The sequence below is a fragment of the Rhinoraja longicauda genome, chromosome 7 (genome assembly GCF_053455715.1).
Source record: "Rhinoraja longicauda isolate Sanriku21f chromosome 7, sRhiLon1.1, whole genome shotgun sequence".
In the NCBI taxonomy this organism is placed as follows: domain Eukaryota; kingdom Metazoa; phylum Chordata; class Chondrichthyes; order Rajiformes; family Arhynchobatidae; genus Rhinoraja; species Rhinoraja longicauda.
Genome location: NC_135959.1, coordinates 599,296 through 612,918, shown reverse-complemented (window position 1 = coordinate 612,918; position 13,623 = coordinate 599,296). Strand labels below are relative to the sequence as shown.

General features: G+C 53.9%; 1 protein-coding gene across 1 annotated transcript in view; it reads left to right on the top strand.

Moving 5' to 3' along the window:
* Window positions 1-6,811: 6,811 nt before the first annotated feature.
* LOC144595407 (hemopexin-like) overlaps window positions 6,812-13,623 on the top strand; it is a 22,174-nt gene continuing 15,362 nt past the window's right edge. The window contains 1 exon segment of the mRNA XM_078402909.1: window positions 6,812-6,826. Within this exon segment, the coding sequence (XP_078259035.1) occupies window positions 6,812-6,826 (15 nt within the window).

Genomic DNA, 13,623 nt, shown 5'->3' with positions numbered 1-13,623 from the left:
ACAAACCAACCTCCCTTCCATCGGCTCCATCTACACCTCACGCTGCCTCGGCAAGGCCAGCAGCCCAGACCATCACACAAACCAACCTCCCTTCCATCGGCTCCATCTACACCTCACGCTGCCTCGGCAAGGCCAGCAGCCCCGACCATCACACAAACCAACCTCCCTTCCATCGGCTCCATCTACACCTCACGCTGCCTCGGCAAGGCCAGCAGCCCAGACCATCACACAAACCAACCTCCCTTCCATCGGCTCCATCTACACCTCACGCTGCCTCGGCAAGGCCAGCAGCATCATCAAGGACCAGTCTCAACCCGGTCACTCCCTCTTCTCCCCTCTCCCATCGGGCAAGAGGTACAGAAGTGTGAAAACTCACACCTTCAGATTCAGGGACAGTTTCTTCCCAGCTGTTATCAGGCAACTGAACCGTCCTCTCACCAACTAGAGACCGGTCCTGACCTCCCATCTACCTCAATGGAGACCTTTGAACTATCTTTAATCTAAATTTATCGGCCATAATTTTGCTTCAAATAATATTCTCCTTATCTGTATGTCAATCTCCACCTTAAAAATACCCAAAGTCTTGTCTTCCACAGCTGTCTGTGGCGATAACTTACATTGATTCACCGCCCTCTGGCTAAAGATATTCCTCCTCATCATCGGTGGTCACTCGAAGTGAGACCGCACCTGGAGTATTGTGTGCAGTTTTGGTCTCCAAATCAGTCTGAAGAAGGGTCTCGACCCGAAACGTCACCGATTCCTTCTCTCCTGAGATGCTGCCTGACCCGCTGAATTACTCCAGCATTTTGTGAATAAATACCTTCCTTTTATTTGACGCTGTGCCCTCTGGTTCTAGACTCTCCCACTAGTGGAAACATCCTCTCCACATCCACTCTGTCCAGGCCTTTAATGAACAACCCTCTGAGTAGGAAAAATTACCCTCTGAGCTCCCTCTTAGACCTCCCCCCTCTCATCTTCAGCCTGTGCCCTTTAGTTTTAGAATCCTCTACCCTGGGAAGCAGACTATGAGCCTTCACTTTATCCGTGCCCCTCATGATCTTAGGAAGACACAAAAGGCTGGAGTAACTCAGCAGGTCAGGCAGCATCTCTGGAGAGAAGGAATGGGTGACGTTTCAGGTCAAGACATGATAAGTTTTACTCTGCAAATGGAAAGGCAGAAGGGAAAATCGGAAGTATCAGTATTACAGTATAGCAAAGGGGATTACAGAGGCATGAGGCAGGAGCTGGCCAAAATTGACTGGAAGGAGGCCCTAGCAGGGAAGACGGTAGAACAGCAATGGCAGGTATTCCTGGGAATAATGCAGAGGTTGCAGGATCAATTTATTCCAAACAGGTGGAAAGACTCTAAGGGGAGTAAGAGACACCTGTGGCTGACAAGGGAAGTCAAGGACAGCATAACAATTAAGGAGAGGAAGTATAACATAGCAAAGAAGAGTGGGAAGACAGAGGATTGGGACTCTTTTAAAGAGCAACAAAAGTTAACTAAAAAGGCAATACGGGGAGAAAAGATGAGGTACGAGGGTAAACTAGCCAATAATATAAAGGAGGATAGCAAAAGTTTTTTTAGGTACGTGAAGAGGAAAAAAATAGTCAAGGCAAATGTGGGTCCCTTGAAGACAGAAGCAGGGGAATTTATTATGGGGAACATAGAAATGGCAGACGAGTTAAACCGTTACTTTGGATCTGTCTTCACTGAGGAAGATACACACAATCTCCCAAATGTTCTAGGGGCCGGAGAACCTAGGGTGATGGAGGAACTGAAGGAAATCCACATTAGGCAAGAAATGGTTTTGGGTAGACTGATGGGACTGAAGGCTGATAAATCCCCAGGGCTGATGGTCTGCATCCCAGGGTACTTAAGGAGGTGGCTCTAGAAATAGTGGAAGCATTGGAGATCATTTTTCAATGTTCTATAGATTCAGGACCAGTTCCTGTGGATTGGAGGATAGCAAATGTTATCCCACTTTTTAAGAAAGGAGGGAGAGAGAAAATGGGTAATTATAGACCAGTTAGTCTGACATCAGGGGTGGGGAAGATGCTGGAGTCAATTATAAAAGACGAAATTGCTGAGCATTTGGATAGCAGTAACAGGATCATTCCGAGTCAGCATGGATTTACGAAGGGGAAATCATGCTTGACAAATCTCCTGGAATTTTTTGAGGATATAACTAGGAAAATTGACAGGGGAGAGTCAGTGGATGTGGTGTACCTCGACTTTCAGAAAGCCTTCGACAAGGTCCCACATAGGAGATTAGTGGGCAAAATTAGAGCACATGGTATTGGGGTAGGGTACTGACATGGTTAGAAAATTGGTTGACAGACAGAAAGCAAAGAGTGGGGATAAATGGGTCCCTTTCGGAATGGCAGGCAGTGACCAGTGGGGTACCGCAAGGTTCGGTGCTGGGACCCCAGCTATTTACGATATACATTAATGACTTAGATGAAGGGATTAAAAGTACCATTAGCAAATTTGCAGATGATACTAAGCTGGGGGGTAGTGTGAATTGTGAGGAAGATGCAATAAGGCTGCAGGGTGACTTGGACAGGTTGTGTGAGTGGGCGGATACATGGCAGATGCAGTTTAATGTAGATAAGTGTGAGGTTATTCACTTTGGAAGTAAGAATAGAAAGGCAGGTGAGACCGCACCTGGAGTACTGTGTGCAGTTTTGGTCTCCAAATTTGAGGAAGGATATTCTTGCTATTGAGGGCGTGCAGCGTAGGTTCACTAGGTTAATTCCCGAATGGCGGGACTGTCGTATGTTGAAAGGCTGGAGCAATTAGGCTTGGATACACTGGAATTTAGAAGGATGAGGGGGGATCTTATTGAAACATATAAGATAATTAGGGGATTGGACACATTAGAGGCAGGAAACATGTTCCCAATGTTGGGGGAGTCCAGAACAAGGGGCCACAGTTTAAGAATAAGGGGTAGGCCATTTAGAATGGAGATGAGGAAGAACTTTTTCAGTCAGAGAGTGGTGAAAGTGTGGAATTCTCTGCCTCAGAAGGCAGCGGAGGCCAGTTCGTTGGATGCTTTCAAGAGAGAGCTGGATAGAGCTCTTAAGAATAGCGGAGTGAGGGGGTATGGGGAGAAGGCAGGAACGGGGTACTGATTGAGAGTGATCAGCCATGATCGCATTGAATGGCGGTGCTGGCTCGAAGGGCTGAATGGCCTACTCCTGCACCTATTGTCTATTGTCTATTGTCTATTGACCCTTCTTCAGACCCGAAACGTCACCCATTCCTTCTCTCCAGAGATGCTGCCTGACCCGCTGAGTTACTCCAGCATTTTGTGTCTCAATAGACAATAGACAGGTGCAGGAGGAGGCCATTCGGCCCTTCGAGCCAGCACCGCCATTCAATGTGATCATGGCTGATCATTTTCAATCAGTACCCCGTTCCTGCCTTAACACGTCCCGCCTGGCTCCTCCCTTCCATTTAAACCAGCATCTGCAGTTTTTTGTCCCCACCGCAAATGATCTTGTCTCGGTGATGTTACCCCTCATTCCCATTGCCCCCCCCCCGGTCAGTGATTGTCGCCGGCCCCTCGTGCTAGCTGTCCAGTTGCCCACCTCAATCACCCCCCCACTGTGTAGAGGGAGGGGGGGGGGGGAGGAGCTCCGTGCACCTTCATGCCAGCAGAACACGGGTGAAATGGGAAGACATGCCTGTTCCCAGAACCAACAAAACAGGTCATGTTGTTTACACGCCTGTGACTCACCAGATCCAGACACAGATGTGTTGCGATGCAAACTGTGCCGACATTGCCCAACCAGCCAAAGAAGCTTCCGGAAACTGAAAGAATCATCTATGCAACGTGGACTTTCACATCTAAACAGTTTTAACCGTTTCCTGTCCGAATATCCTCCCCACTGACAATACTGAGGGACACCCCTGTTCCAATATCTAGAGGGGCTGCTCCTCGCCTTCTGGCTGCACTTCACACCCACCACCCTCATCGTTGGGCACCCTGTGCCTAGGGGAGTGGGTGGGGCTGAAGATGTCCTGGTTGGGTTGCTCCTGGGCCCGGCCAAGCTGGCCATCCGCGAGTCACGGCGCCAGGTGGGAGAGGGCTCTGCCTGTGCCGGCTGCCTGCCCCTTTTCCGGGGTTACGTTCGTGCCCGGGTGGGGTTAGAGAGGGACCACGCACTGTCCAGGGGCACCCGGGGGGTTTCCGGCACCGTGGGGGGTGGAGGGTATCCTCAATAAGGATGGGGATATAGTTGTATAATAGTTTACTTAGCAGGCACAAAATGCTGGAGTAACTCAGCGGGTCAGGCAGCATCTGTGGAGAACATGGATAGGTGACGTTTCACAGAGTGCTGGAGTAACTCAGCGGGTCAGGCAGCATCTCCGGAGAAAAGGAATGGTGATGTTTCGGGTCGAGACCCTTCTTCAGACCAATGAAACCACCACCACAATACAAGTCAGGCCAATATTCTAAATAACAGAAGCAACCCAACCAGGACATCCTCGGCCCCACCCTCTCCCCTACGCACAGGGTGCCCAGAGATGAGGGCGGTGGGTGGGAAGTGCAGCCAGAAGGCAAGGAGCGGCCCCTTTAGATATTGGAACAGGGGCTGCAACCTCACACACTCCATGTACACGTGGTACACAGACTCACACACTCCATGTACATGTGGTACAGACTCACACACTCCATGTACACGTGGTACACAGACTCACACACTCCATGTACACGCGGTACACAGACTCACACACTCATGTACACACGGCACACAGACTCACACACTCCTGTACACGTGGTACACAGACTCACACACTCCATGTACACGTGGTACACAGACTCACACACTCCATGTACACGTGGTACACAGACTCACACACTCCATGTACACGTAGTACACAGAGTCTTCAGCCTGCAAACGTGGCAGGCGGCCGGCATGTCTGTGAACCAACCGCGAGAGAAACAGGTTGCAGGGGTCTCCACGGTGAAGTGCCCTCCACCCCAGGGCCCCGATGAGAGGGGCAGGGGGTGAGGGGGGGCGGCGGTAAGGAAAGGGTGGGGGTGAGGGAGGGGTGGGGGTGAGGGTGAGGGGGTGCGGGGGTGAGGGGGGGACGGTGTGAGCGAGGGGCGGGGTGAGGGGGGTGAGGGGGGACAGGGGTGAGGGAGGTGAGGGGGCGGCGGTAAGGAAAGGGTGGGGGTGAGGGAGGGGCAGGGGTGAGGGAGGGGCGGGGGTGAGGGGGGTGGAGGGTGAGGGTGAGGGAGGGGCGGGGGTGAGGGAGGGCGGGGGTGAGGGGGGGAGGGGTGAGGGAGGGGCGGGGGTGAGGGGGGTGGGGGTGGGGGAGGGGCGGGGATGAGGGAGGGGCGGGGGTGAGTGGGGCGGTGGTGAGGCGGGGGGTGAGTGGGGGTGGGGGTGAGGGAGGGGCGGGGTGAGGAGGGGCGGGGGTGAGGGGGGTGGGGGTGAGGGAGGGGCGGGGGTGAGGAAGGGGCGGGGGTGAGGGAGGGGGCAGGGTGAGGGGGGGTGGGGGTGAGGGTGAGGGAGGGGCGGGGGTGAGGGAGGGGCGGGGGTGAGGGGGGTGGGGGTGAGGGAGGGGTGGGGGTGAGGGAGGGGCGGGGGTGAGGGAGGGCGGGGTGAGGGGGGGTGAGGGTGAGGTTGAGGGAGGGGCGGGGGTGAGGAGGGGCGGGGGTGAGGGGGGCGGGGGTGAGGGAGGGGCGGGGGTGAGGGGGGCGGGGGTGAGAGGGGCGGGGGTGAGGGAGGGGAGGGGGTGAGGGGGGCGGGGGTGAGGGAGGGGTGGGGGTGAGGGAGGGGCGGGGGTGAGGGAGGGGCGGGGGTGATGGAGCCGCGGGGGTGAGGGGGGTGAGGGGGGAGGGGGTGAGGGAGGGGCGGGGGTGAGGGAGGAGCGGGGGGTGAGGGAGGGGCGGGGGTGAGGGGGGGTGGGGGTGAGGGTGAGGGAGGAGCGGGGGTGAGGGAGGGCGGGGGTGAGGGAGGGGCGGGGATGAGGGGGTGAGGGAGGGGCGGGGGTGAGGGAGGGGCGGGGGTGAGGGAGGGGCGGGGGTGAGGGGGCGGGGGTGAGGGGGCGGGGGTGAGGGAGGGGCGGGGGTGAGGAAGGGGCGGGGGTGAGGGAGGGGCAGGGTGAGGGGGGGTGGGGGTGAGGGTGAGGGAGGGGCGGGGTGAGGGAGGGGCGGGGTGAGGGGGGTGGGGGTGAGGGAGGGGTGGGGGTGAGGGAGGGGCGGGGGTGAGGGAGGGGCGGGGTGAGGGGGGGTGAGGGTGAGGTTGAGGGAGGGCGGGGTGAGGGAGGGGCGGGGGTGAGGGGGGCGGGGGTGAGGGAGTGGCGGGGGTGAGGGGGGCGGGGGTGAGAGGGGCGGGGGTGAGGGAGGGGAGGGGGTGAGGGGGGCGGGGGTGAGGGAGGGGTGGGGGTGAGGGAGGGCGGGGGTGAGGGAGGGGCGGGGGTGATGGAGCCGCGGGGGGTGGGGGGGTGAGGGGGGAGGGGGTGAGGGAGGGGCGGGGGTGAGGCGAGGAGCGGGGGTGAGGGAGGGGCGGGGGTGAGGGGGGGGTGGGGGTGAGGGTGAGGGAGGAGCGGGGGTGAGGGAGGGGCGGGGGTGAGGGAGGGGCGGGATGGGGGAGGGGTGAGGGAGGGCGGGGTGAGGGAGGGGCGGGGGTGAGGGAGGGGCGGGGGTGAGGGGGGCGGGGGTGAGGGGGGCGGGGGTGAGGGAGGGGCGGGGGTGGGGGTGAGGGGGGGAGGGAGGGGCGGGGGTGAGGGAGGGGCGGGGGTGGGGGAGGGGCGGGGGTGGGGGAGGGGCGGGAGTGAGGAGGGGCGGGGGTGATGGAGCGGCGGGAGGTGAGGGGGGAGGGGGTGAGGAGGGGCGGGGTGAGGGGGGTGGGGGTGAGGGGGGGTGGGGGTGAGGGGGGGTGGGGGTGAGGGGGGGTGGGGGTGAGGGGGGGGCGGGGGTGAGGAGGGGCGGGGTGAGAGAGCGGCGGGGGTGAGGGGGTTGGGGGTGAGGGGGGTGGGGGTGAGGGAGGGGCGGGGATGAGGAGGGGCGGGGGTGATGGAGCGGCGGGGGGTGAGGGGGGGAGGGGGTGAGGGGGGGGCGGGGGTGAGGAGGGGCGGGGGTGATGGAGCGGCGGGGGGTGAGGGGGTGAGGGGGGGAGGGGGTGAGGGGGGGAGGGGGTGGGGGAGCGCCGCACTGTGGGAGGGGCAGTGAGGTACAAAGGTAATATTCAAAGCTCGCTACGATATAAAGGAGGAGAGTAAAAGCTTCTTTAGGTATGTGAAGAGGAAAAAAATAGTTATGACATTAACACAATACTACAAATATGCCTGATCAAAGTCCTATAAGGTTGCATCATGACTTCCTGACTGTTACACTCCATAAAGATAGATACAAAATGCTGGAGTAACTCAGCGAGACAGGCAGTATTTCTGGATGTTTTGGGTCAAGACCCTTCTTCAGACTCCCAAAACGCCACCTATTCCTTCTCTCCAGAGATGCTGTCGGACCTGCTGAGTTACTCCAGCACTTTATGTCTCTCTTCACTGTAAAACAGCATCTGCTGTTCCTTCCTCCCCATTGAATCATTGAATGCCTCCTTTGCTTTAGTTTAGTTTAGAGATGCAGCACGGAAGCAGGCCCTTTGACCCACCGAGACCGCACCGACCAGCGATCCCCGCACACTAACACTATCCTACACACATAGGAACAATTTTACACATACACCAAGCCAATTAACCTACAAACCTGCACGTCTTCGGAGTGTGGGAGGAAACCGAAGATCCCGGAGGAAACCCACGAGGTCACGGGGAGACGTACAAACTCCGTACAGACAGCGCCCGTGGTCGGGATCGAACCAGGTTCTCCGGCGCTGTGAGGCAGCAACTCTAGCGTGGCCTCCTCCATGGAGTTTACCTCCATCCAGGTTATTTTAAGTTTGTTTTGGAGATACAGCATGGAAACAGGCCCTCCGGACCACCGAAAAGAGACACAAAAAGCTGGAGTAACTCAGCCGGTCAGGCAGCATCTCTGGAGAGAAGGAACTTGTGACGTTCCGGGTCGAGACCCTTCTTCGGCCCACGGAGTCCACGCCAACCATCGATCACCCGTTCACTCTAGTTCTATGTTATCCCACTTTCTCATCCACTCCCTGCACACTAGGGGCAACTTACAGCAACCAATTAACCTACAAACCTGATGTGAGACGGAACCGGAGCACCCAGAGGAAACCCAGGCAGTCACAGAGAGAACGTACAAACTCCAAGCACACAGACAGCACCCGCAGTTAGGATGGAACCCATGTCCCTGGCTCTGTGCGGCAGCAGCTCTACCCGCTGCACCACCGTGCCGCCCTGTGATGTACCACCTTATCGCGACAACATGGATACTGTTCATTGACTGGATCTCAGTTGGATTATAGTGTCCAGATCTGGGGAGCAGTTTTTAGGAATGAGGTGAATACTTTGGACTGGGGCCAGAAAATTATTAACATTGCCAGCTGTGCCACGCAGGTGCCAGCTCAAAGACAATAGACAATAGGTGCAGGAGGAGGCCATTCGGCCCTTCAAGCCAGCAGCACCATTCAATGTGATCATGTCTGATCATTCTCAATCAGTACCCCGTTCCTGCCTTCTCCCCATACCCCCTGACTCCGCTATCATTAAGAGCTCCATCTAGCTCTCTCCTGAAAGCATCCAGAGAATTGGAATCCACTGCCTTCTGAGGCAGAGAATTCCACAGATTTACAACTCTCTGACTGAAAATGTTTTTCCTCATCTCCGTTCGAAATGGCCTACCCCTTATTCTTAAACTGTGGCCCCTGGTTCTGGACTCCCCCAACATTGGGAACATGTTTCCTGCCTCTAACGTGTCCAATCCCTTAATAATCTTATATGTTTCAATAAGATCCCCTCTCATCCTTCTAAATTCCAGTGTATACAAGCCAAGTTGCTCCAGTCTTTCAACATACGACAGTCCCGCCATTCCGGGAATTAACTCAGTAAACCTACGCTGCACGTCCTAAATAGCAAGAATGTCCTTCCTCAAATTTGGAGACCAAAACTGCACACAGTACTCCAGGTGCGGTCTCACTAGGGCCCTGTACAACTGCAGAAGGACCTCTTTGCTCCTATACTCTACTCCTCTTGTCATCAAGGCCAACTTGCCATTGGCTTTCTTCACTGCCTGCTGTACCTGCGTGCTAACTTTAAGTGACTGATGAACATGAGCTGTGGAATTTCCACTGTGTCCAGCAGCATGGGGGAGGCTCAGAGCTGCCAGCCATGTCCGAGGACCAGCCCTGTGTTGTCCCACCTCACCTCTCACTGGCTGTTGCTGGTACAGTACGGGTCATAAGAGATAGGAGTAGAATTAGGCCAAGCGGCCCATCAAGTCTACTCCGCCATTCAATCACGGCTGATCTATCTCTCCCTCCCAACCCCATTCTCCTGCCTTTCCATATCCCCCAACACCCGCACTAATCAAGAATCTATCTATCTCTGCATTAAAAATATCCACTGACTTGTGGCCTCCACAGCCATCTGCGGCCAAGAATCCCACAGATTCACCACCCTCTGACTGACTCACAGTTCGTTATGTGTCACGTGGACTGAGGTACAGTGAAATTCATTTTTCTGTACAGTCCTGGAGCTTCTGGGAGCTACACCTGCAAGAACTGTGTCCAGGTGCAGCTCCTGAATGGACGTGTGGTGGAGTTGGAGAGGCAGTTGGTTGACCTCAGGGCCATCCGGGAATGCGAGAGTTTCCTCGACAGGACCTATTGTGAGGCTGTCACGCCAAGGGTCCAGGTCGAGCGAAGGTGGGAGACTGTTTCAGGGGGGAGTGGACGTGGACTACAGGAGACCCCAGTGGCTGTGCCTATTGCAAACAGGTATACCCTCTTGGGAACTGTCGGGGCAGAAGACGTTTCCAGTCCGAGTGGCGGACCTGTTGGCAAGGATACTCGACAGGGGAGACCGAAGTCAGGAAGAGCCGTAGTGGTCGGTGACTCCATCGTCCGAGGGACGGACAGAAGATTCTGTGGCAGCAGGAGGGACTTGAGGATGGTCTGTTGCCTCCCTGGTGCCAGGGTTCAACACATTTATGGTCCAATTCGACGACACAGAAAAAATCATTCACGCTTTCATTTCCTCCCGCCTAGACTACTGCAACTCCCTATACACTGGGATCAGCCAATCTTCCCTGTCCCGCCTGCAACTGGTCCAAAACGACGCAGCGAGACTCCTGACGGGTACCCGTAAAAGGGACCACATCACCCCGATTCTGGCCTCTCTCCACTGGCTCCCTGTACGGTACAGAATCAACTTCAAGCTCCTCCTATTCACGTATAAAGCCCTAAATGGACACTCCCCCCCCTACATCAAAAATCTTCTAACCCCCCACTCTAACTCCAGGTCCCTCAGGTCGGCCGACTTGGGGCTACTCACTATCCCGCGGTCTAGGCTTAAGCTCAGGGGTGACCGCGCTTTTGCGGTTGCAGCTCCTAGACTGTGGAACAGCATCCCTCTCCCCATCAGAACTGCCCCCTCCATCGACTCCTTTAAGTCCAGGCTCAAAACCTATTTCTACTCCCTAGCGTTTGAGGCTCATTGAGGAGGCGCTGTGAACTGTTTGCGTGCTACTGTATGATTCATTTTTTTCCCATTGGAACCTAATCAGATGTACAGCACTTTGGTCAACGTGGGTTGTTTTTAAATGTGCTATACAAATAAAATTGACTTGACTTGACATCACGGACCGGCTTCAGAAAATCCTAGTGAGGGAAGGCGATCAACCTGAAGTCGTTGTGCACGTGGGCACGAATGACGTCGGGCGGAAGAGGAAGGAGGTGCTACAGCGGGAGTTTAGAGAGTTGGGAAAAACACTGAGAAGTAGGACGTCGAAGGTGGTTATCTCTGGACTGCTACCGGTACCTCGTGCTGGTGAGGCCAGGAACAGAGAGATAGATGGTATGAATTTATGGCTGAGGGGCTGGTGCAGAGAGCAGGGATTTAGATTTATAGACAATAGACAATAGACAATAGGTGCAGGAGTAGGCCATTCAGCCCTTCGAGCCAGCACCGCCATTCAATGCGAGCATGGCTGATCACTCTCAATCAGTACCCCGTTCCTGCCTTCTCCCCATACCCCCTCACTCCGCTATCCTTAAGAGCTCTATCCAGCTCTCTCTTGAAAGCATCCAACGAACTGGCCTCCACTGCCTTCTGAGGCAGAGAATTCCACACCTTCACCACTCTCTGACTGAAAAAGTTCTTCCTCATCTCCGTTCTAAATGGCCTACCCCTTATTCTTAAACTGTGGCCCCTTGTTCTGGACTCCCCCAACATTGGGAACATGTTTCCTGCCTCTAATGTGTCCAATCCCCTAATTATCTTATATGTTTCAATAAGATCCCCCCTCATCCTTCTAAATTCCAGTGTATACAAGCCCAATCGCTCCAGCCTTTCAACATACGACAGTCCCGTCATTCCGGGAATTAACCTAGTGAACCTACGCTGCACGCCCTCCATAGCAAGAATATCCTTCCTCAAATTTGGATCACTGGGATCTCTTCTGGGCTAGGGGTGACTTGTACAAAAGGGACGGGTTACATCTTAACAGCAGGGGGACAAACATTCTGGCAGGCAGGTTTGCTAGTGTGACACCTGTGGCTTTAAACTAAGTAGTGGGGGGGAGGGGTTGACAAATTGTGAATATGAAGATGAGGTAAAAGGGAATACAGGAGATATTGCAAAAGACTCTCGGAAGAATGGGAACAGAAGTTCTAGAGGGGAAAAGAAATTAAGGGCAGGGCCAATTGTGACCGATGTGAGAGGGGAGGTAAATACAGAAGTTAAAGTGTTGTACTTAAATGCGCGTAGTATAAAAAATAAAGTGGATGAGCTTGAGGCTCAGTTAGTCATGGGCAAGTATGATGTTGTAGGAATCACTGAGACATGGCTACAAGAGGACCAGGGCTCGGAACTGAATATTCAGGGGTACACAACGTATAGAAAAGACAGACAGGTGGGCAGAGGGGGTGGGGTTGCTCTGATGGTAAGGAATGATATTCATTCCCTTGCAAGGGGTGACATAGAATCAGGAGATGTTGAATCAGTATGGATAGAAATGAGAAATTGTAAGGGTAAAAAGACCCTAATGGGAGTTATCTATAGGCCCCCAAACAGTAGCCTCGACATAGGGTGCAAGTTGAATCAGGAGATAAAATTGGCGTGTCAAAAATGTAATGATACGGTGGTTATGGGAGATTTCAACATGCAGGTAGACTGGGAAAATCAGGTTGGAAATGGACCCCAGGAAAGAGAGTTTGTAGAGTGCCTTCGAGATGGATTCTTAGAACAGCTTGTACTGGAGCCTACCAGGGAGAAGGCAATTCTGGATTTAGTGTTGTGTAATGATCCTGATCTGATAAGGGGACTAGAGGTAAAAGAGCCATTAGGAGGCAGTGATCACAACATGATAAGTTTTACTCTGCAAATGGAAAGGCAGAAGGGAAAATCTGAAGTGTCAGTATTACAGTATAGCAAAGGGGATTACAGAGGCATGAGGCAGGAGCTGGCCAAAATTGACTGGAAGGAGGCCCTAGCAGGGAAGACGGTAGAACAGCAATGGCAGGTATTCCTGGGAATAATGCAGAGGTTGCAGGATCAATTTATTCCAAAGAGGTGGAAAGACTCTAAGGGGAGTAAGAGACACCTGTGGCTGACAAGGGAAGTCAGGGACAGCATAAAAAATAAGGAGAGGAAGTATAACATAGCAAAGAAGAGTGGGAAGACAGAGGATTGGGACTCTTTTAAAGAGCAACAAAAGTTAACTAAAAAGGCAATACGGGGAGAAAATATGAGGTACGAGGGTAAACTAGCCAATAATATAAAGGAGGATAGTAAAAGTTTTTTTAGGTACGTGAAGAGGAAAAAAATAGTCAAGGCAAATGTGGGTCCCTTGAAGACAGAAGCAGGGGAATTTATTATGGGGAACAAAGAAATGGCAGATGAGTTAAACCGTTACTTTGGATCTGTCTTCACTGAGGAAGATACACACAATCTCCCAAATGTTCTAGGGGCCGGAGAACCTAGGGTGATGGAGGAACTGAAGGAAATCCACATTAGGCAGGAAATGGTTTTGGGTAGACTGATGGGACTGAAGGCTGATAAATCCCCAGGGCCTGATGGTCTGCATCCCAGGGTACTTAAGGAGGTGGCTCTGGAAATAGTGGAAGCATTGGAGATCATTTTTCAATGTTCTATAGATTTAGGATCAGTTCCTGTGGATTGGAGGATAGCAAATGTTATCCCACTTTTTAAGAAAGGAGGGAGAGAGAAAACGGGTAATTATAGACCAGTTAGTCTGACATCAGTGGTGGGGAAGATGCTGGAGTCAATTATAAAAGACGAAATTGCTGAGCAGTTGGATAGCAGTAACGGGATCATTCCGAGTCAGCATGGATTTACGAAGGGGAAATCATGCTTGACAAATGTACTGGAATTTTTTAAGGATGTAACTAGGAAAATTGACAGGGGAGAGTCAGTGGATGTGGTGTACCTCGACTTTCAGAAAGCCTTCGACAAGGTCCCACATAGGAGATTAGTGGGCAAAATTAGGGCACATGGTATTGGGGGTAGGGTAC